Source organism: Notechis scutatus, chromosome 11 (assembly GCF_049901735.1).
Source record: "Notechis scutatus isolate UNSWTSFEM ecotype Mainland chromosome 11, rNotScu1.2, whole genome shotgun sequence".
Classification (NCBI taxonomy): Eukaryota; Metazoa; Chordata; class Lepidosauria; order Squamata; family Elapidae; genus Notechis; species Notechis scutatus.
In genome coordinates this window covers 13,675,499-13,697,262 of record NC_142019.1, presented here as the reverse complement: position 1 = coordinate 13,697,262, position 21,764 = coordinate 13,675,499, and the positions used below count along the sequence as shown (strand labels likewise).

General features: G+C 44.1%; 1 protein-coding gene and 1 pseudogene across 2 annotated transcripts in view; one reads left to right on the top strand and one right to left on the bottom strand.

Annotated features, from left to right (window-relative positions):
- The window catches only part of ST8SIA2 (ST8 alpha-N-acetyl-neuraminide alpha-2,8-sialyltransferase 2), a 38,039-nt gene extending 27,174 nt beyond the window's left edge, over positions 1-10,865 (top strand). For both annotated transcript variants that reach the window (XM_087972829.1, XM_087972828.1), the window contains 2 exons: positions 544-837; positions 9,505-10,865. In XM_087972829.1, the coding sequence (XP_087828955.1) occupies positions 544-837; positions 9,505-9,790 (580 nt within the window). In that variant the 3' untranslated portion in view covers positions 9,791-10,865. The remainder of the gene's footprint in view (positions 1-543; positions 838-9,504) is intronic.
- A 9,359-nt stretch (positions 10,866-20,224) lies between these two features.
- Positions 20,225-21,206, bottom strand: LOC113415557 (F-actin-capping protein subunit alpha-1 pseudogene; annotated as a pseudogene).
- Between the last annotated feature and the right edge of the window lie 558 nt (positions 21,207-21,764).

The window sequence follows — 21,764 nt, the reverse complement described above, 5'->3', positions numbered from 1 at the left end:
GGTGAAGCGGTATGTAAGTGCTATCGCTATTTTATTGTTTTATCCAAGTATAAAATAGAAAGGAAAAGAAAAATAGGAAATTAGGAGAAGGAAAAAGAGGGAGGGAATAAGATATACAAGGGAAAAAAGAAAAAAGTGTTGCCTTCCGACTCTTTTTAGCACAATAGAAGATAATATCACAGCCTCAACTTTTTCCTTTTACACGCTAGCATTTATTAGCCATTTCTATAACAAAAAATCTATCTAATCGACAAAACCAAACTCAAAGCTTCTTCTTTTATTTTTATCACAAGCACAAAATCCAGAAGTGATTTCCAAATTTTTTAAAAAACATAATTAAATAGATTCTCCTCTTGGAATAAAGCAACCAATTTAACCATTTCTGCTCTTTCTTCCTTGCTAGGAAAATACCGTAATATATATTTCTGTTGGCACATAATCATCTTTATAAACTATCACCATTTTTATTTACAAAATTAGCTGCATTCTTTCAGATTCTTTCACTTAAAGGGAAACCTGAGCCTGTATTCTAATAATTTCCAGATGCAACCTAGCCCCAGTGCAAGAATATACCCACGACGTTGGAACGAAGACTGATCTGGTCACCATGAATCCTTCCGTCATCCAGCGTGCTTTTGAGGACCTGGTGAATGACACTTGGCGCGAGAAGCTGCTTCAACGCCTTCATAGCCTCAATGGCAGCATCCTTTGGATCCCAGCATTCATGGCCAAAGGGGGCAAGGAACGGGTGGAGTGGGTCAATGAACTTATCCTCAAGCATCACATTAATGTCCGCACTGCCTACCCATCTCTACGACTGCTGCATGCTGTACGAGGGTGAGCAGTTCTCGGGCTACAGAAGATGAAATAAAACAGGAAGGGAAGTTAGTTTGGAGTGGAAGATCAATCCAACATTTCAAATCTGGGACAGTTCCATCATCTCAGTTGAGAGAGAGAGAGGAGATGTAGGAAGTGATGGAGTACCTCTAGGGACTTCTGCCTTTCTATTTGTGCACTGAACCACTAAGGGAGGATAAAGTGAGAATTGAGTCCTGGAGCAGGGGAAAGTGTGAGAAAGTAGCTCAGAATAATATCACTGTCATAGCTGTCTCGCCTTGGATCCTTAGGAAAGAAAGACCCTCGACTCCGTTTGGTGGGAAAGGTACACTTTTACTAAGAGCCAAGGCTTTACAGCAGTAGTGGGATTCAAAAACTTTTACCACCGGTTCGGTGGGCGTGGTTTGGTGGGCATGCTCTGTGCGCGTGCACATACTTTGTGTGCATGCACGCATCAAATGAGCACTTTGCGCAGGCGCAGAGGCGTTCCAACTCACCTCTTGCAAGCCTGCACTCTCCTGGTCACTTCAGCAGCTGCCACGCAGCACTCTGCTGGGCCGCGCAAAGCAGCTGCGCTTCAAAAGCAGAGGATAAAGGTGAGTACGGAAGCCCAGGTGGCAACAGCAGAGCAGTGGAGAGAACCGGTTCAGTCTCCGCTATTCATTGCCGCTACCGGCTTGGCAGAACCAGGCTGAACCGGTAGAATACCACCACTGGTTTACGGTATAGCAGAGCCAGAACTAAAGGTTTGCACATGAAGATTTCCCCAGTTGACTCCTCCTTTTCCGTTCCTCCCACCTATTATCTCCCTATTGTCCAGTTACATTCGAAAGAGTTGTTTTGGTAACAGCCTCCGTGTTGGTGGGCGAAATGGTAAGCCATTCCATTTCATTCGCCAGGCTTCTGGCCTTGGGACGGTGAGCTGATGTCTCTGGAAGGCACGATGAGTGGTTTCTGTTCCCCCCCACCCAACACCTCCCTCCCCCCCCCATATTTTATGACAGGCTGACATAAAGCAAAGCTGAAGCGCAGGGTGGCAGTTCTGACAACCATTTTGATTCTGCTTGGTACAACTGATAGGCTTTGGGAATCGATGTTAGACCCTCGGGGGAGACCAGGCCAGGAAACAGGTAACAAGAGGATTTTAGGAGTACAGTAGTCCTTGAGTCCAAACCTTTTGTTGCTAAGTGAGACAGATCTTCAGTGAGTTTCGCCCCATTTTAGCGCCTTTCTTGCCACCATTGTTAACGTGAATCGCTGCAGTTGCTAAGTTAGGAACACGGCCGTTAAGTGAATCTGGCTTCCCCACTGACTTTGCTCATCAGAATCTGCAACCGTCATAAATATGAGTCGGTTGGCAAGCGTCTGAATTTTGACTGTGGGATGTGTAAGTGTAATTGTACCTGTACCTTTGAAGGGTCACTAAACAAATTGTTGTAAGCCGAGATCTACCTGTATTACTTTTTGGGCTGATGTAGAATAGATTAACAGAACCTTGTAAATCTCTAGGACTTCCTCTCTACTCCACCTTATAGCAATCAGAATCAAGGCGGGATTGTTTTAAGTTTCCTTCTTACCCTGTCTTCTTTTCATGGATTGAGTTGCTATTTCTTCTCCCTTAACAGTTTCTCCACTGCTAGGTCATTTCTGCATTCCTTTATGGTAGAACAACTGGAGGGAAGCTGCCAAAACAAGAGCTAATTGCAGCTCCCAGATGTAGAAAAGTGACTCTCCCTCAAATAAGCTTTGACTCTCCCTCAAATAAGCTTTGAAATGACCAGCTTTAATATATGCATCCCTTTGTCCTTGTTTATCTCTGTGTGTATTGTTGGTATGGAGATGATTAAACCTGGGAGTGAATTATTAAAAGAGCTATCATGTCCGAGCTGGAAAAATCTGCATTACCCCTAAACAGCAGCCTAAAGATGCAGATGGTAGCAGCTATTTGCTGTCTTCTAGTGGTTGTTTAGAGTCTACCAGCTACATAAAGTAACTCTAATTGCTGATTGCAGAATTCTCCTTCCTCTGGAGCTAGAATAATTATTCCTTTCAATTCAGGCAGCAGAAAATAAGCCCAGGAGATTAAAAACAAGCTATGGATTATTTGATATAAGCAAATTCAGGGAGACATGGAAAATATATTGATCTGCAGCTAAGACGTTGAGACCTTGTGGGATGGATGGATGAGTGGGTGGGTGGATGGATGGATTAGATAGCTAGGTAGTGAGATAGAGATGGATAGATAGATAGATAGATAGATAGATAGATAGATAGATAGATAGAGATAGATAGATAGATAGATAGATAGATAGATAGATAGATAGATAGATAGATAGATAGATAGATAGATGAGAGAGGGAAAGAAATAGACAGCAGACAGACAAATTCTGATAATTTTAATGCTGATAAAGAGATTATTGTTACTTAAGCATTGAGATTAATGAATCTGTTCTTCAATTTATAAGTCTTGGAGAATCAATGTTTTACTCTAACTTGGAGCTCAACTGATAGTATAAGCAGGGAGCTAAGCAAGATTGGATTGGGATAATATTTGGATGAGAAACTACCCAGAAATCTCAGGCATAATGCTAAATTGGCTACTTGAAAACTCTCTCAGAAGAAGGCAGTGATCAACCACCTCCTTGTTGTCACCATGAAAAATGCATAAGTGTCTCTGGGACATTAGCAGGATTTAAGCTTGACTTGAAGAAAGTTTGTTCCGTGTGTTGTAAACAGAAAATCTGATTATTGAAGATCCATAAACTTTCTTGATGATTTTATTTTATTTATTTATTTATTTGATTTGATTTGTCAATCGCTTACAAGATAATAGATATAAGTATAAACATAAGTACGAATACAGGAAATAGGTACAGATAAATGGGGACAATAGGACAGGTGTTCTGTATTCTGTACAGATGCAGGTAGATAAACTCAACAAGACGTCCATAACAAAGTATTTTCATTGGTTCATCAGGTAATCCTCATAACTCACATTTGTGACGAAGTTCTTCTTTAATGACCAATCCTTTGCATATCTGCCTTGTAGGTAAAAAGATGGTTTATCTCCTATCCTTTTTCTCCCATCTTGTCATGATAGAAGTAGAACAGTTACCGTGAGTCCATGAGTTCAGCCAAGAGTGAGGAAAACCTCCCCCAACCCATCGAGGGTCAATTTAGTGACCAATTAGCATTACAGATGTGATCACGTGACATGGACTACATTTCCCAGGATACCTTAACTACATTTACCATGATGCATTCCCTTAAGGGGACAGTTCACAATTGCTACCTAGCTATCCAATTCCCGTACACTGGCTGGACAGCACAACAGGGACGGTAGGCACGATTTGATGAAGATCAAAACAAGCCTTGCAATTTCTGGAAGCTTTCTTCTTTCTTTTTTCTGTGAAAGAAGATTTTGGTTTTTTATGTTACCTTTGGAGTGCTTGGAAATTTATTCTAAATAATTTTTGTAGTGTTTCTGAGCTCAGTTTCTTACTAAAGGGATAGATGGAGCTATTCCGGGTGCTATTTTTCCTATTTTTCTGTCATTTTAGAGTTTCCTGGTGTGAAAAAACCCTCAGAAGTCCCTTCCTGGCTTTTTCCTTGGGGTTTAATACTGGAAATGTGGGCAGCCAGGAAGGCTGTGATTGGCTGGAGAGAGGACTGGACAATAAAAAACATGTACAGTATTCCTTGGTGTCAGCCTGATTGGGTAGAGCACATTATAAAAGTCAACTCTACAGGAAAACTAGAACTATGTTTTATTGAGCTAGACTAATTACAGGTAGTCCTTGACTTATGCCCACAATTGAGCCCAACATTTCTGTTACTAAGTCAGACATTTGTGAGTTTTGCCTCATTTTACAACCTTTCTTGCCACCGTTGTTAAGTAAATCACCACAGTTTTGAAGATAATAACACAGTTGTTAAGCAAATCTGGTTTCCCCATTGATTTTGCTTGTCATAAGGTCGCAAAAAGGGGATCTCATGACCCCAGGACACTGCAGCCGTCATAAATAGGAGTCAGTTGCCAAGAGTCCGAATTTTTGATCCCATGAGCCACGGGGATGCCGAAGGGTTATAATTGTGAAAAACGGTCATAAGTCACTTTTTGCAGTGCCATTTTATTCAGGGTTTCACAGTGTTATTTTAGCGCCAGAAAAATAAACACAGATGGCTGGTACTTCATTTAACATCTGTTATAAACATAAGTAGGATTTTACAAACCAGTTGTAGATTTCTCCAACATGGAGCAAACTCAGACAGGAACATGTTGCAAGTCACTTCAGTAGCAACTCGGGGGCTCTGAAACAGACATCAGTTTCACTTTAGTTCAGCAGGCAAGCAGAGGACAGAAGCAGTTTCATTCTCAATAGACAGACTCAGAGCTCAACATAGTTTCAGTGCTGCAGAGCTTAATACAGGGCCATGCCTTGGCTACTTCTAGTTTCAGTTTCCAGCCTTGGCTAATTCTAGTTTCAGTTTCTAAAACAGCCCTCATTGGTTGACTTAGTTGCTATGCCTATTCATTGGCTAACCTTGTTACCAAGCTCTATTCCAGTTCATAAATATACTCTGACACATTTGAATGGTCACTAAATGAACTGTTGTAAGTTGAGGATTACCTGTATAGTAACAGATCCTTGTATGTCTGATTGTGCTACATCCCCACTCTCTTACACTCAGGCATTTACCTGAGTCATTATTTTGCTTCCCAGGACTTTAAGAATGTTTCAGCCCTCCTTACCCAGATCTAGGGTCCCCAAACCTCCCCACCATTCATGGACCAGTACCGGGCTGTGGAATGCCAGCAAGTGGGCCACACAAACAAATGAAGGCCCATTTGCAGGATGCAGGCAACACACGAAACCAGGCCTCCTCTGATCCATGGAAAATCCTCTCTCCATGGAACTGGTCCCTGGTGCCCCAAACTCTTGCACAGTTCCCTAAGGTCACTTGCCTCATTTCCCACTTGGCCACCACGTTAGTGGTGGGATTAAATTTTTTTTTACTACCGGTTCTGTGGGCGTGGCTTAGTGGGTATGGCATGGCTTGGTGGCTTGGTGGGTGTGGCAGGGGAACAGATACTGCAAAATCCCCATTCCCTCCCTACCCCACTAACCTCCTTTCCAGCTCTGTTCTCCTGTGCAAGGCAACCAAAAAAGACCCAGCTGATCAGCTGGGACTCAGGAGGCAGAGAATAGTTGGGGTTGGTGGTGCCAGTCAGAGATGGTATTTGCCGGTTTTCCGAACAACTCAAAATTTCGGCTATCGGTTCTCCAGAACTGGTTAGAACTGGCTGAATACCACCTCTGCATCACTAAATGTGCCATAGCATCCTACTCCACACCTGAGAATTTCACCAAAGTTCTTCTTTGAAATGAATTTGGAAAGCAGGTTTCCTTTCACCAAAATTGACTGACGGCTTGTAGGCAGAAAGATGTAGGAGTTTTTTCTCGTATGGAGAACTCCTAATTTAAACCCTGCTTGTTTCGGTTGAACTAACCTTCATGAGTCCCCTGGCATCCAAGGGACTAACCTACTCCAAAATAAACCCTTTCGTGCAAATAGTATTTTTCCAACTAAGGGAGAATCTTGGCACAACCGTCCCAGCTCACAGAAACCCCGTACCAAATAACAGATGTCGGCTTGTTTTTCCTCCTCCCTCCCCCGCAGCTGCCTCAGTCAATTCAAGTAGTAATAGCAAAGCCAAATGATTTGGTCGGTGGGTTGGCAGTAAGGAAATAATTATGCCCTTTCTGCCAGCCTTCTCATTAAAACCTGGAATCTCGCACAACGGTGGTGGCACACACAGTCGATGCCACATTGTTTATACACTTGCAAAATTAATTAGCCTTTGTTATGAGCTCAGGTGTTTAGCCAAGCGGAGAGGGAGGTGTTCGTTGGCAGCAAATCTTTCTTGAAGCTGGTCAGGAATGGAACAGAAAACTCGTTGCCTTTTGCTCTCTCTGTGATTCGGCCTGAGCAACTGGGATCTCCAAGCCCACCATCTGTAAGGAGAACAGGGGCTGTGCCTCTAAGGCTGCCCCTCTACCTCTGTGGGATCCATTGTTGACCTCTACGCTTCTGGTTTCTTGCAGGTACCTCTTTTGTCTATGGAGATTCTCAGTCATCCAGGTCAGGGTTGTCCCAAAGGTGCTTTTTCAAGAGGCAGCTGGACCTCTCTTTGTTGTTCCTTGAAGACGTTTCACTTCTCATCCAAGAACCTTCTTCAGTTTTGAAGTGAACTGAACTGAAGAAGCTTCTTGGATGTAGCGAAACATCTTCAAGGAAAAGCAAAGAGAAGTCCAGCTGCCTCTTGGAAAAGCACCTTTAGAATAGAACAGAGTTGGGAGGGATCTTGGAGGTCTTCTAGTCCAGCCCAAGCAGAAGAACCTGTACAATTTCAGACAGCCCTTTGGAACAGTACATCTTTTGGTTGCTAACTAAACCTAACTAAGCCTTTGGACTTTTCCTTCGGTTGAGCTGAAGGGCTTTCCATCCAACCTGATGTCAGAAGAAAACCAAGCCTGGAATGAAATATAGGTAGTCCTCAATTTACAACCACAGTGGTGCCCAAAATTTCTGTTGCTAAGTGAGACAGTTGAATTTTGGCCCATTTTAAGAGCTTTCATGACATAATCGTTAAGTGAATCACTACCGTTGTTAAGTTAGTCACCTGGTTCAGTGGTGGGATTCTACCGGTTCAGCCTGGTTCGCGTGAACTGGTAGTAAAAATGCTATCATTCAGCTGAACTGGTAATAAAAAACCAGCTACTGGATTGTCCGAACCGGTATTTCTATTTTTCTTTTTTTCCTCCCAATGATCAGCTGTTCTGACAATCAGCTGTGCCAGGATCCCCCTCACTCTCTTACTGCTTCACCCAGGAGGCTTCCCTGAAGCCCAGAAGGCCAAAAAAAATGGAGTGCAGGGAAGGGGATGCTGCACACACACACAAAAAGAAGCCATACCTATCCAATCGCATGGGCATGCCCACCTAGCCACCCCCACCTAGTCACACCCACAGAACCAGTAATAAAAATATTTGCATCCCACCCCTGACCGGATTGTTAAGTGAATCTGGCTTCCCCATTGACTTTGCTTGTCAGAAGATCACAAAAGTGGAATTGCATGATCCGGGACTCTGCAACTGCATATAAATATGAATAACCAGCTACCAAGTGGCTGAATTTTGATCATGTGACCCTACAGCCATGGTCCTAAGTGTGAAAAAGGGTCATGGTCACTTTTTTCAGTGCCATTGTAACTTTGAATGGCCACTAAATGAATAGTTGTAAGTTGGGGACTACTTGTACATGAGGAACGTGAGGAAACAAGTTGTTTGGATCCTGTTGCAATTATGGACAAATTCAGCCTGACTGACTCATGGGTTGAAGATGAGGTGAAGGTGTTGCTTTGGGAGATCCAGCAGAGGGAATAAAGGGCATCATTAGTGGTTAGAAGCTGGTGGAGAAAGGCCATTTGGAGACCCTCCAATGGCCCTGGATGGAGGGCCACTTTCCAAATTTCTGCAACTGTTTATCTTAGAATCTCACTCTAATCGCTGCTTCATGCTTATGCTATCCTTCAACAATTGTGTCTTAGACAATACAATAGAGGCAAGGATTCCTGCCTAGATTCCTTCCTAAGGAGAAATTTCCTGATAGAGAGGACAATTAACCAATGGAACCACTTGCCTTCAGAAGTTGTGGATGCTCTATCACTGGAGGCTTTTATGAAGAGAGGAGAGCCATTTGTCTGAAATGGTGTAGGGTCTCCTGCTTGAACAGGAGGTTGCATTAGAAGATCTCTAAGGTCCCTTCCAATCAGGCAGAGTGGGTGCATTTCAGGTCCCTTCGATTAAACAACGTCATCTCATGGGACCCAAGAAGTAAGCCTTCTCAGTTGGCAGTCCTGGAATGACTTTCCGCAGTACGGGTCCAATATTGCTCATATCTTACTGACTTTCCTCCAAAAATCCCCACCACTTATTAAAAATCTGATTGTTTTTCCAGGCCTTGAGTGAGGGAAATTGTAGCATTGTATGGTTTTGGTTCTTTGGGTGTTGAGTTAGCCTTCAAATTGGTTGTGTTTTCTTTTGACACGTGTTGCTTTTATTCCTTTAATTGTAAACCTCCCAGAGTCATTGAGAAGTTGGGCAGCCTCAAAATCAAAATAAATCAATAGCAACCTTAGCGAACCTAACATCGATGCCATGCTGGCTCACTTAGGAATAAATCTTACCAGCTTCAAAATGAAATCAACTCCCCCTTTTAGGTCATTTCAGCTACTTGTGAGTAGATTAAGTGGACAGCTTGCAACTTGTTACTCCAAAGTTCTGCTGGAAATTCCAGCAGGTATCTTTCCTTCATCGCTGTCATCTTCCCCTTCCCCTCTTTCTTCCAGTGATTTCCACTCATCGCTGTTCTTTGTTATTTTCCTGTTCTTCATCGTCTGACATTCTCAAGGTCTGCTGAGAACTTATACTGATTTTTAGCCCCTAATGATTTTTTGTCTCCAAACTGCTCCAATTTTTTTTGGCAGTGATGATGATGCTTTTTGTGTAAAGAAGCATTCCCCCACCCCACCCCCGGTGGTCTGAAACTCAAAAAGAAAAGAAGTTAACAATTTCTTGTATTTTTTTTTTTGTCCCTTTCCAGGTATTGGCTGACGAACAAAGTGTACATCAAGCGTCCAACTACTGGTTTATTGATGTACACCCTGGCAACTCGCTTCTGCAACCAGATTTACCTCTATGGTTTCTGGCCGTTTCCCCAAGATCCAGACCAAAACCCTGTCAAGTACCACTACTATGACAGCCTGAAATATGGCTACATGTCCCAGGCCAGTCCTCATACCATGCCTTTGGAATTCAAAGCATTAAAGCTCCTACACCACCAAGGAGCCTTGAAACTCACAGTTGGGCCCTGCAATGGAACCACGTAAAAAGAGGCTTCTGGCAAGCCACTTTCCTGGAGGCTGTGCCCCATGGGAGGATTGGGGAGGGGAGGCTGGGAGTAGTAGTAGATGGAGAGGTGGGTTTTCTTGGTTTGGGAGAAGAGCACAGACATGGCCGTGGGGGCTCTGCGTTGAAGTGGAGCTGGCGTTTGGTGCAAGGACCAGAAGAGCTGGGGAAAGTAGCCCTAAGAGAAGATAGCCTTTGCCCTTCCCAGGCCTGGAAGCCACTGTGATGTGTATGGGTACTTTAAGTGTGACAACTCAGTGTTAGGCCAGATGTTGTGCGTGGTCTAGAATTTGGTAGGTAGGGCCCGTTTGGCTAAGAAAGCCGGGCGTTTCCCAGTTCGTGTTGTGTTCTTGGCTTAGTGGATGTAGGGGTAGGGGTTAATCCTTAGAACTGCTGTTTTTTCGAGCAGGGAGGGAAATGGAGCAGAGACACTGCAGGTCAGTTCTCAGAAAGCTACTGGCCAAGGAGAGGTTAACCGTGTATGGAACTCTTTTTTTTTTTGCAACTGGGCCACCAGCTGTGCCCATTCAGAAAAACCACAGAGCGAGAGACTCCGTTGACAAAGCCAACTCAGGATCTTCAGACCCAAGAGAGTTGACGTTTCTGACATTTCCACTGGAAGAGAAAATATCAGCCCATTCATCGGACGATGTGGCTCATTGTTTTTGTTTTTAAATATAAATGACGGAAGTGGACTTAAAAGGCAGCATGGTTTTTGTTTCCTGCTGTGGTTTTCCTCTTCCTTGGTAGAGAAGCCCCTTTCGGCGGTACTAAATAAGCAATGCCAGTCTGGAGCATCCATCCACGTGGCATTAAAAAAAGACAGAAAGGTGGCCATAATTGTACAAACAAAGGCCAGTTCCTTTTTTTTCTTCTTTTTTAAAGATGTTCTGCCTTTGTGCGATGTGAAAGAAAGAATTGACATTTGGGGTTTTCGATTTGTAAAAGCGAATTTGCAGGCTGGATTTTTATTTTTATTTTTTATTTTTCTTTGGTTCCAACTGTTTTATTGTGCTTTAGCAGATTTGTTAATAAACCCAGGTTTAAGTCCTTGTAGCAATCTGTGCCTTTGTTATTTGAGGCCCTGCTTACACAAACAACAGATAAGAAATTGGTCTGAAGTTAGAATGGTACCCCATTTAGTGACAAATTCCTTGTGATTGGCCAATCACACTTGGCCAATTCAATTCATCCCTGCTCAAAAGCTTGCAGATCCCGAAGAATATTTTATGCGCTGGGCAGGAGTGAAGTGATCTTTAACAAAACACAGCAAATAGGGAAGGGAAGTTTCATCCATCTTTAATTATAGATTAATGAATATCTAAGAGGCTGCCAATATCTAAGGAGCTGCCACAAAGAAGAGGGGGTCAACCTATTCTCCAAAGCACGGAAGGCAGAACAAGAAGAAATGGATAGAAACCAATCAAGGAGAGAACCAACCTAGAACTAAGGAGAAATTTCCAGATGGTTAGAACAATTAATCAATGGAACGGCTTGCCTTCTAAAGTTGTAGGTGCTCCATCACTGGAGGTTTTCAAGAAGAGACTGGGCAGCCATTTGTATGGAATGGTATAGGTGTAGAATGCTTGAGCAGAGGGTTGGCTTAGAAGACCTCCAAGATCCCTTCTACCCTTCCAACTTTGTTATTCTGTTATCCTTCCCAATCTTCAGTACCTCTCCATTTTCCAGAAAATTGACAGAGAACACTTAACATGGTTGGTATTTTGGTGACACACACTCCTCTTCATTTCATGGCGAAGTTAAGAAATCTGTGTCCTTGCAAATGTGGTTGGGCCACATTGCCTCTCAGCCTTGGTCATTTGTTATCTTGGCTGGGACTGATGGAGTCCAATGATATTGCAGTGCTGGAAGGAAGGGTGATACATTCTTTGGTTCTGATGGTGGGTGATTAGATACCAAAAAAAGGACCATGAGCTAACAGGTTGAGTAGAATGAGACATTGCTGAAGGTGCCATCATGGACAGATGAACATAGGAAGGCTACTGCACTAAATTCCATGATTGCCTTCAACTAAAAAGAGCTTTCCAGGGCATAAGGAAGTTATTTCCCCTTGAATAAGAATGAACAAAAAGGGTTCCTAGTGACCCTTCTTGTTCATATTTCCAACGTAAATTTGAAGTACCTGCATACATTCTGCATAACTTTTCAAGTGTCATAAACCAATGGTAAAAGTAAAAAAAAAATCCTTAAGAGTATAATATAAGGTAAATTTCAATTATAGCAATTACACACTTTCTCATTGGTCCTATCAGGAAGCCAGGCAGTTGAAATCAGGAGGCAAGGCAGTTGAAATGAATACAGGTTTATTGCATGCTAACCCTCTCTACAAGAATCTGAACTTCTAATGGTCAAAGCAAGTTGGTGGTAGATAAGAGTCAATGGACTTCAAGAGGGCCTGGATCTCTTGTGAGTAAGAAGGGACTCGAGACTGATGATGCACTTGACTCCTGCCTTGGGCTCAGCCTGGTCCTCCCCTACGATTCCATCTGTATGTTATAACCAACATTTTTGGTCAACTCAACATTTGTATACAATTCTATTTCAAATTCTGCCTTACATTGTTCAATACCATGAATTCTTTTATCTACTTTAAATCTTATCACCAAAAGTAAGAAAACCATCGACAACTATATCCCTCTGCCATACTTTATATTTCCCTTGGGTCTTCTGTAGCTTTTTCTTGTGTGATGAATCTTCCCAAAAGAAAAAGATAGATGAGATACTAAATTTCATCTTTACTGATACAGATTTTATGGGCTTTATCTCCTCAGTGGGATGGGGGAGATATACATCAAATCTCCTTTCTAAGCCTCACAATGACCTTCCTCGTACAAGAATAATGTCTTGATTTAGAAAAGGCTATAGAGCTTGAATTTGTTGTGAATGGTTGAAGGGCTTCCTAATCTTGGCTAATAGATGCCTTTCTAACCATCTGCTAGGAATATCTCTGTCTGATGCAGCTGTGTTCTCTCATCCAAAACTCATTGCTGAGACTGTCTTTGGGTTTTTGTTTTTTTTTCTGATCCAGGGTAGACATTTTCCCTCTTCTCCTGACACAAGCCTTGTTATTTGCATGATTAATTCAACCATGATGAAAACACAATAAGGTGCCGGCTAGCCAGCTCCATTTGGCACCTTCTCTATCTTTCTTTAGACACCGGTTTGTTCTGTGTGATTGATATGACCCTCAGGAGGGAAAACAACAGTGTCCAGTTCACTAAAGAAAGCCATGTTGTGGTTTGCAGGCAACCTGCAGAGACGGCAGCAGAGTCAGACAGGGGGGAAGAACGGGGACCAGTCAGGGAGTCTGGAGAGGACTCGGATGAGGGTCCTGCATCTGATGTAGAGATGGGGCCAAGACTATTTGGGAGTGGGGTGGTGACTCCGAAGCTTCTGGAGTCTGGCAGCAGCGAGGCCGAGGAACAAGGGTAGCCTGTTCCCAGTGTGTGTGTGTGCGCAGAGCTGCCAGAAGGCAAGAACAGCTGAGACAAAAGGGGCGACTTGGGAGTAAGGAGTAAGAGGTGATTGCCCCTCCCATAAGGTATAAAGGACAGGCAAAGATGATGAAACCTTTATAGGAAGTAAAGTTGTTCATTCTGTTCGGATTAATCCTTGAAGCTCTGTGTGGATTTTGTACTTCAGTTGGTTTTTTACAGTTAATTTGGCACTCTAGTTGTTGGAAGCAATTCAAAGGAAAGAAAGGTGGGTGCTTATCTCGAGGGACTGTTTGGGACTCATTACTGGCTGGGAATGAACATAATTCTCAGCCTTGAAATAAAACGAGTTGTTTTAACTAAGTGTGTCCGTAATTACGGTCCCGGGAAGCCTTGGTCAGAACAAGCCATAACATCAAGAGGATTTTGGAAGATGGTATCCCAACCTTGGCCATTTGCAGGTTTGTGGACTTCAAATCCCAGAATGCAGCCACCAGCACAGCCAATGATGAAATTTTAGGAGTTGGCATCTACACAACTGGATGTGGCTAAGTTTGGGAAACACTGCTCTAGAAACATCTGCCTGTAAGAATGATTCTGGTCCATGTCTTTCTCTAGTGATCATTACGGTAAAGGTAAAGGATCCCCCTGTCCAGTTGTCTCAGACTCTAGTGGGCAGTGCTCGTCTCTGTTTCCTAGCCCAAAGAGCCATCGTTGTCCAAAGACACTTCAGTGGTCATGTGGCCAATATGACTATATGCCGAAGTGCATGGAATGCTGTTACCTTCCCATGGAAGTGGTACCTATTTATCTACTTGCATTAGCAGGTTTCAAATTGCTAGGTAGGCAGGAGCTGGGGCAGGAATGGGAGTTCACCCCATTGCACAATGCTTTGGTCTTGAACCCAGGATGTCAGCTTTCCAGTTGACCAGCTCAGTGTCTTTAACCACTGAGACATCATGCCCTCTCTAGTAATCATAACGATGCTTTAATAATGGGGTAGAGCCAGACCTCTTTGGTTGACTAGACAAGTACCAAACTCACTAGAGAAACTATAGACCAGATGTCTGCAGAGGGTCCTGGCTGCCAGTTGAGACTACATACATCTGACATGTGTGATGCTTCAAAAATGCTGGGCAGTGCGTATATTTACAGCTTCCGAACAGATGGCAAAACCTGCTGCTCTAGCCATCTGTCAAAATTTGCCTTCTTCTCAGCACTCGTCCAGAGGAGAGATTGATGGATGAGGTTCCTGCTACATTTTCGTTTGCTCCATCATGAACTGTTCGATCAGCAGCTCTGCTAACAAGGTGGAGTGTAGACCAGCTATGCAGCTACACAGACAGAACAAATTTACACTAACCTATCTTGTGTCGTATGCAGACTGGAGACAAATAACGTCAAATGGCTGTCTGGATGTGTCCTAGTTTTCTATACTTGGACCCTTTCCTTTCCCTTTCTCTTTCATCTTTCTTTTTTTCTTTTTTCTTTTTTTATTTAGAAGGAAGCTTATCCAACCTAGAATTAAAGAGAAATTTCATGACAGTGAGAACAATTAATCAGTAGAAATTGTGCTCCATCACTGGAGGCTTTTAAGAAGAGACTGGACAGCCACCTATCTGCAATGGTAAAGGACCACCTGCTTGAGAAGGGGGTTGGACTAGAAGACCTCCAAGGTCCCTCCCAACTCTGTTATTCGATATTCTGATAAGCTAGGCTCCCAGAGTAGGGTTAACTTAATGGATTCAACAATTTCCTGTATTTACACAAGACACTGAACCAAAAGTACGCAAACAGGCATGGGATTTGCCCAAATTTCTAAACCCCACAAGAGAACTAACGCTGGTTAAAACTGATCAGATTCAACTTCTTGAAAGAACACAGTTGCTCAGCTTCTAAGTACGTCATCTGAGTTCATTACACAAATGCAACCACAAGGTTGTTAGCTAACCTGATTAAATGTGCTATGGGAAGCCTGCAATTACGTTGTTGTTTTTTCCCATTCATTTAACTGCTTACATGACTACATCTTATCAGCTCTGCAATTCAGTTCAGCTCAGTGAGTTATCGGAAACAAATCCGCTTCAGATTCACCCACACTCATATGCAGGCTACCCAATTGCTACATACCATTTTAGATTTGAAAACCACACGTGTGAGTTGATTTAATCAATTTCAAAAAAATTGTTATGTAGTAGAGAGCAGGGGGTGCAATGGCTCGCAGTGGTTAAAGATGCTGAGCTTATCAGCTGGAAAGCTAAAGCCCAGGTTTGAGATCCGAGCACCCTGGAATGGGGTGAGCTCCCCTTCCTTCCTCCAGCACCTGCCCACCTAGCGGTTTGGAAAGCAGGCAAATGCAAGTAGATTATGTCAGACCTGCCCCAACTTGGTCCTTTAGGAAAGGGAGACCCTCGATTCCACTTATAGTAAAAGGTATATTTTTTACTGAAAGCCAAGTGGATTACAATAAAGCAGAGCTGAAACTAGAATTGAGGTGCCAAAGATTAACTTTTCTCCCATTCCTCCCCTTCCAAGTCTCCCATTGTCCAATTAGATTTGAATTAATTGTTTTGGAAACAGTCTCAACAACGGTGGGCTAGCTGGGGAGCCGCTGCATTCCATTCCTAGGGTTTTGACCTTGGGTTGGTGAGTTGATGTCTCTGGAAGGCAGGGTGAGCAGTTAGGGTTTCCCCTCCCAACAGTTCCCTCTCCCCGTAGTTTATGGCAGGCTGGCAGCTAGAAATGCAAAGCTGAAGCACACGATGGCAGCTCTGACAGATTAATAGGTACCATTTCGGAGGGAAGATAGCAGCATTCTGTGCACCTTGGCATATAGGCCACATGACCACAGAAACATCTTTGGATATGGCAAAGAAACGGAGGTGAGCACCATGCCCTAGATTTGGAGACGTCTGGACAGGATAAACCTTTATCTCTAGATAAGGGAAAGCAATAAATCATCTTAGGGAAGGAGTGTTAAACTTGTGTCATCACAGCGGTGTCACATGACGTATCATGACTTTTTTAGCCTTTGCTAAACCGGGCGCAAGCATGGCCAGCACATGACGCATCCGGCCCACGGGTTGCGAGTTTGACAGACCTGTCTTAGAGCAGTGTCAAAGTTTCTTGCAACTTCAAAACATTGCCATAATATCTGTACAGCTCATCAAGTCACAGATGACAATGCGGCTAGAAAAAATAGGATATAAACAGCGTAAATAAACAAATATTTACTCAGAAGAAATTCTCAGAAATGGAGCGAGTGTTTACCAAGGAAATTCATAAATTCTGTCTCAACTCCACCATCGAGCTCAAAAAAAGTTGCTACCCTTGGCAAGATTTCTCTAGAACTGCCACCATTTTGAATTGTGTTATGGACGCAGGCCAAAGCCTATTCTATTGCAGGAAGCATTTAAGTCCGAGAGCTTGATATTGCTTTTGGCATCTTAGTGACTTTTGCAAAAAGTAACTTAGATCTTGGCTGTGAGATGGACCGCCAAGTTGTGAACTGTTGATGCATCTCACTATTATCTCAAACAGGAAGCAATTCTTTTTTTTCCCCAAGCGAAAGAAATGCCAAATGAAGGCCCGCTATAACAACTCAATAGATTTGTTCTACTTTCTTTGATCATTCTCTTACTGACAAGAGCTGAACTTCCACTGACCTCCTTTATCATTACTCAGAGTTGACTGCTATAACTGTAAATGGAAACATCAGCAAGGTGTAAGGCTGAGGAAAACTTTTAAGCAAGACAGACAGCTTTGAAAAGACAGAAGGTGAAGGGAGGGAGACCATCTAAGCCAGGGGTCGGCAACCTTAAACACTCAAAGAGCCACAAAGGTCCTAACTGGGAGCCCCCTGTTCAATTCTGGAACCAACTGGAAGTCCGATTCCCCCACCATAGAGTCTCCTCCTAGCACGGCGTCCTTTTTCCTCTGCCGACCAGAAATCCAGTTTCCCCACCATAAAGTCTCCTCCTAGCATGGCATCCTTTTAACTTTGCCAACCAGAAGTCCACTTCCACTACCATAGTCTCCTCCTAGCGCAGCATCCTTTTTCCTCTGCCAACCAGAAATCCAGTTCCCCCACCAGAGTCTCCTCCTAGTGTGGCATCCTTTTTACTCTGCCAACCGCAAGTCTGCTTCCGCCACCATAGAGCCTCCTCCTAACGCAGCGTTCTTTTTCTCTACCTGTCCTAACCAAAAGCTCTATCAACTGTGCAGCCGACTGGCGACAGGGAGCAGAGGGATGAAAGAGCCGCATGTAGCTCCAGAGCCGCATGTGGCTCCAGAGCCGCATGTAGCTCCAGAGCCACAGGTTGCTGCCCCTTGATCTAAGCAAAGGGCTCTATGTATAAAAGTTGGTTCTCGGAATTTGTCCAGCTCCACTGCAGGGCGAAGCAATGTTGGGGTTCCCATAAGCCTCAGAGCCTCCAAAGATTCTTCCCTTGAATACACAGAGTTGGATGTGACTTTGGGGGTCTACTAGTGCAACGTTCTACTCAAGCTTATTCATTTTCGGACGGAGAAGAGAGGGAGGATGGGAAGTGACTTTTGCTGCTTGTGTAAAAAATTAGCTCATCTTGCTGTCAGTAGCTCACTGTCGGTTTTCATTTATTCCAATGCATTGAATGAGTACCAGAATTCTGTGCTGCTTGGAAGCAGGATGGAAGTCAGCCCACCAACTGTCTTTGGGACTGATGATCTTCTCCAGAAGATGGCAGGCAGAAGTGGACTGCTGCAGGTTTGGATGGGTTTGTCTTAACCCCTTGTTCTGATTCTGCGCAGTTCTGAGAACCGGCAAATCAGACCACTGGCTGGCCCTGCCTCCATCCGGTTTTGGGGCCATTTTCAGCTGTTTTTGTGTGTGAAAAAATGGCCTGAAAAGGCCCCAAAACCAGCCTGAAACCAGCCTGGAAACAGCCTGAAAATCGGCCTGAAAATGCCCTGGAAAATGCCCCCCAAAACAGGCCGAAAAATGGGCAGGGGTGGGGCCAGCCACTGATGGGATTAGCCCCAACCAGATGAATCCTACCTGTTCCGTTGAAGTGAGTGGCTGGGAGGCAGGGCTGGGTGTGATGAGTGACATCACTCACCCAGTCACATGACCATCCGGCCATGTCTACCCAGCCAGAGAACCGGTTGTTAAAAAGTTTGCAATCCACCACTAATGGCCAGTGTTGGGAAATAGGTCAAGGCCCGTCTTGTCAAGAGAATGGGACAAAAGGGATACCGATGCTGCTCGGATGGGATTCCACACAAGTGTGCATTCCATTGCAAACATCTGTAATAACAACACCCTGAATAACAGCAGACGGTTTTTTTTTATGTAATGCGGGGTGTGCGTCTCTCTGACTTCCTGCTAACTTCTGACATGCTCATTATCTCCTGCTGGCAAAGGCTGAAAGAGGCCCCCTTGCTACTCCTTGGAGGCTCTCCAAATTGCCAGACACCTCAACCCCTTCTTTGTTGTTAGTGCCATGTAAACACTTAGCCATGATAGGGAAACACCGGGGCAGCTTTTTCAATATTTGCAAAGAGCATCTTTTCCCCCAGCTGGAATTAGAGGGACATGTTGCTGGGAATTGTGGAATTCCTATTATATATGGAACACTTGAAATGGGATAAGAAACATTGTGTCTTCCTTCCTTCCCTCCTTCCATGCTCCCTCCCTCCTTTCCTATCTTTCTTTCTTCCTTCCTTCCTTCCGTCCTCCCACCCTCCCTCCTTTCTTATCTTCCTTCCTTCCCCAGCCTGTTTTCTCTGAATGGGGATGCACCTCCTGAAAATATATGCATCTATGAAAACACGTATACACATAAGAAGGCAATTGTGATTTCCTAACCATTTTACCCCTGTTTTTCTATCGTTAATACTGCAAGAGTATTAGCATGAGTAACCTGTGGCCCCCACACCTTCATAGCTGTTAAATATGTATGTATCCATGCACCAGTACAGAAGCAGATATAGACTTGTGTTTGGGCAGGAAATGAAGCACCACACATGCACACACACCACAGGTAATATCTGTGCATTCATTGTATGTCCATACATTTACTGAAAGTCGTGTTGCTTTTCCAGGCATTCAAATATAGCTTTAGGAAGAACAAATAAGAACAAATAAAATCACAACTTCCACAAGCTGCACTCTGCTTTTTCCCCTTTCCCTCTTGTACCTCTACAGCAGGGGTCCCCACCCTCTGGGTCGGGGTTCACTACTAGGCCATTGCCTATTTGAAACTGGGCCAATCAAGCAGCGGGCTAGCGGGCTTGCACACGTGAACAGCTGAACTTGTGCAAGCTGTGGGCCGGCGTGTGTACACATGAGCGCACAGCTCAACTCACACAAGTCCAGGTGCAGGTGCAGGCTCACGCCTTGCCAACATTCATGCAAGTCAAATTGCATGCACACAAGCACCAAATAGTCACACTCACACAGCCTGGTTCCCCTCTCTCCCTCCCAACAGCCGGACTGCCAAGCTTCTGTGGTTGTGGATCATTGCTCTACAGGATACACTATAGTGGTGGAATTGAAATTCTTTTACTTCTGGTTCTGTAGGCGTGGCTTGGTGGGTGTGGCAGGAGAAGGTTACTGCAACATCTCCATTCCCTCCCCACTCCTGGGAGAAGGTTACTGCAAAATCTGCTCCCCTCCCCACCCCACTAACCTGCTTTCCAGCTCCGTTCTCCTGTGCAGGGCAGCCAAAGGAGACCCAGCTGATCAACTGGGACTCAATGGGAGGCAGAGAATAGATAGGGGCGGGGCCAGTCAGAGGTGGGATTTGCCGGTTCTCTGAACTACTCAAAATTTCTGCTACCGGTTCTCCAGAACTGGTAAGAACCTGCTGAATACCACCTCTGATACACTAGCTCTGCATTTCTTCTTCCACATCTTCCTATCAAGATGTAGACGTGCACCTTCTATTTTATTATACTGCTTATTTTATTGGCTCCTTTACTTTAGAAGATATGTCCATCAATTGATGTTTCCTCCAACTTTGCTGCTTTTCTTCTCCTGTTCCTCTGGCCACTCAGAAGCAGGACTTCCACTAGACCATACGAGCCTCTACAGTCTTCACCGTCACCATTTTTTCCCAATCAAGGCTGGTGTGAGTGATGGGCAGCTGTCTTCGAAAATACTTTATGTAGCTGCTGTTCATGTGGTCGTACTCTTCCATTATTTTACACTGGGTCTCATTTTCCATTTTTTCTACCAGCTTTGCAAAGTCCTTCGCCGTCTGGGCTTCATCGGTGACCAGCAGTGTCTCCTCAGCCTCCTTGACCGCTGTCAGGTGCATGCTGCCATCTTCAAAGTAGTGTGCTTGAATCATGATGACACCGGTCACCTGAGTGGATGTAGAGGCCGGAGCTAGAGCAAAGGTCCATTCTGATTTCCACAAGCCATTCCAGAAGGCAGTAGGTTTGTATCGGTGGCTTTCAATGCAAGCCACGAAAATCGTCCGCATAGCTGTGTCCTTGACGAAGACGCTACAGAGCCCATCAGGATAGTGGTTGTCAACATAAAATTTCAGGGCCTCGTGGAGGGCTCTCCTCCATAGTTCTCCTTTCTTGTCCTCTTCAGGATGAGCCTGGAAGTCACTTGGTATTCTCCTCAAGTGGTCGTACTTGAAGGAGATCTGGTTCTGTGGATCCAGGAAGTAGTTCTCTTCCAGCTCATTGTGGCGAGTCAAGAGGACCTCACATTTCTTGGTTCGGACTGGTATGAAATGATCCTTGTTGTACATGGCACAGAGACTAGGTGCCTCTTCACACATCATAGCATCATCTTCTACCAACATGCGTAAGTCACTGAAGGCCTCATTAAATTCTCCAGGTGGAATTTGTTTCAAGAGTCTATGCACTACTTGGGCTTTCTCCGTCTTGATTTGGGGGAAGTCTACAGACTGTAGATCTGTAGACATCTTGGCCTAGTTTTCAAAGGATGGATCTTGGAATTGTGAACACTGTTGACCTACGGATGAAAAGTACCCAAAGCATTAACTTAATATTAGTGAGGAGAGTGGGTTTTGATTTTACTCTGAAACCTCATTAAATCAAGAACACTTGGTTGTTCAGGTCATCCCCTTTCAGAGGACTGAAATAATAGAGACATGTTGGTGTGATTTAGCTCCATAACCACTTCTACGTCCCATAGAATGGGCTAATCTGAGTATATAGGATAGGATAGGATAGGATAGGATAGGATAGGATAGGATAGATAGGATTAGAGTAGAGATTGGAATGGAGTGGAGTGGAGTGGAATGGAATGGAATGGAATAGAACAGAACAGAACAGAACAGAACAGAATAGAATAGAATAGAAGAGAAGAGAAGAGAAGAGAAGAGAAGAGAAGAGAAGAGTTGGACGGGACCTTGGAGGTCTTCTAGTCCAACCCCCTGCTTAGGCAGGAAACCCTAAGGACTATTTAAAGGATGGTTTGTGTATTTCAGAAGAGACAGGACAGCCACTTGTCTGGAATGGTATAGGGTCTCCTGCTTGA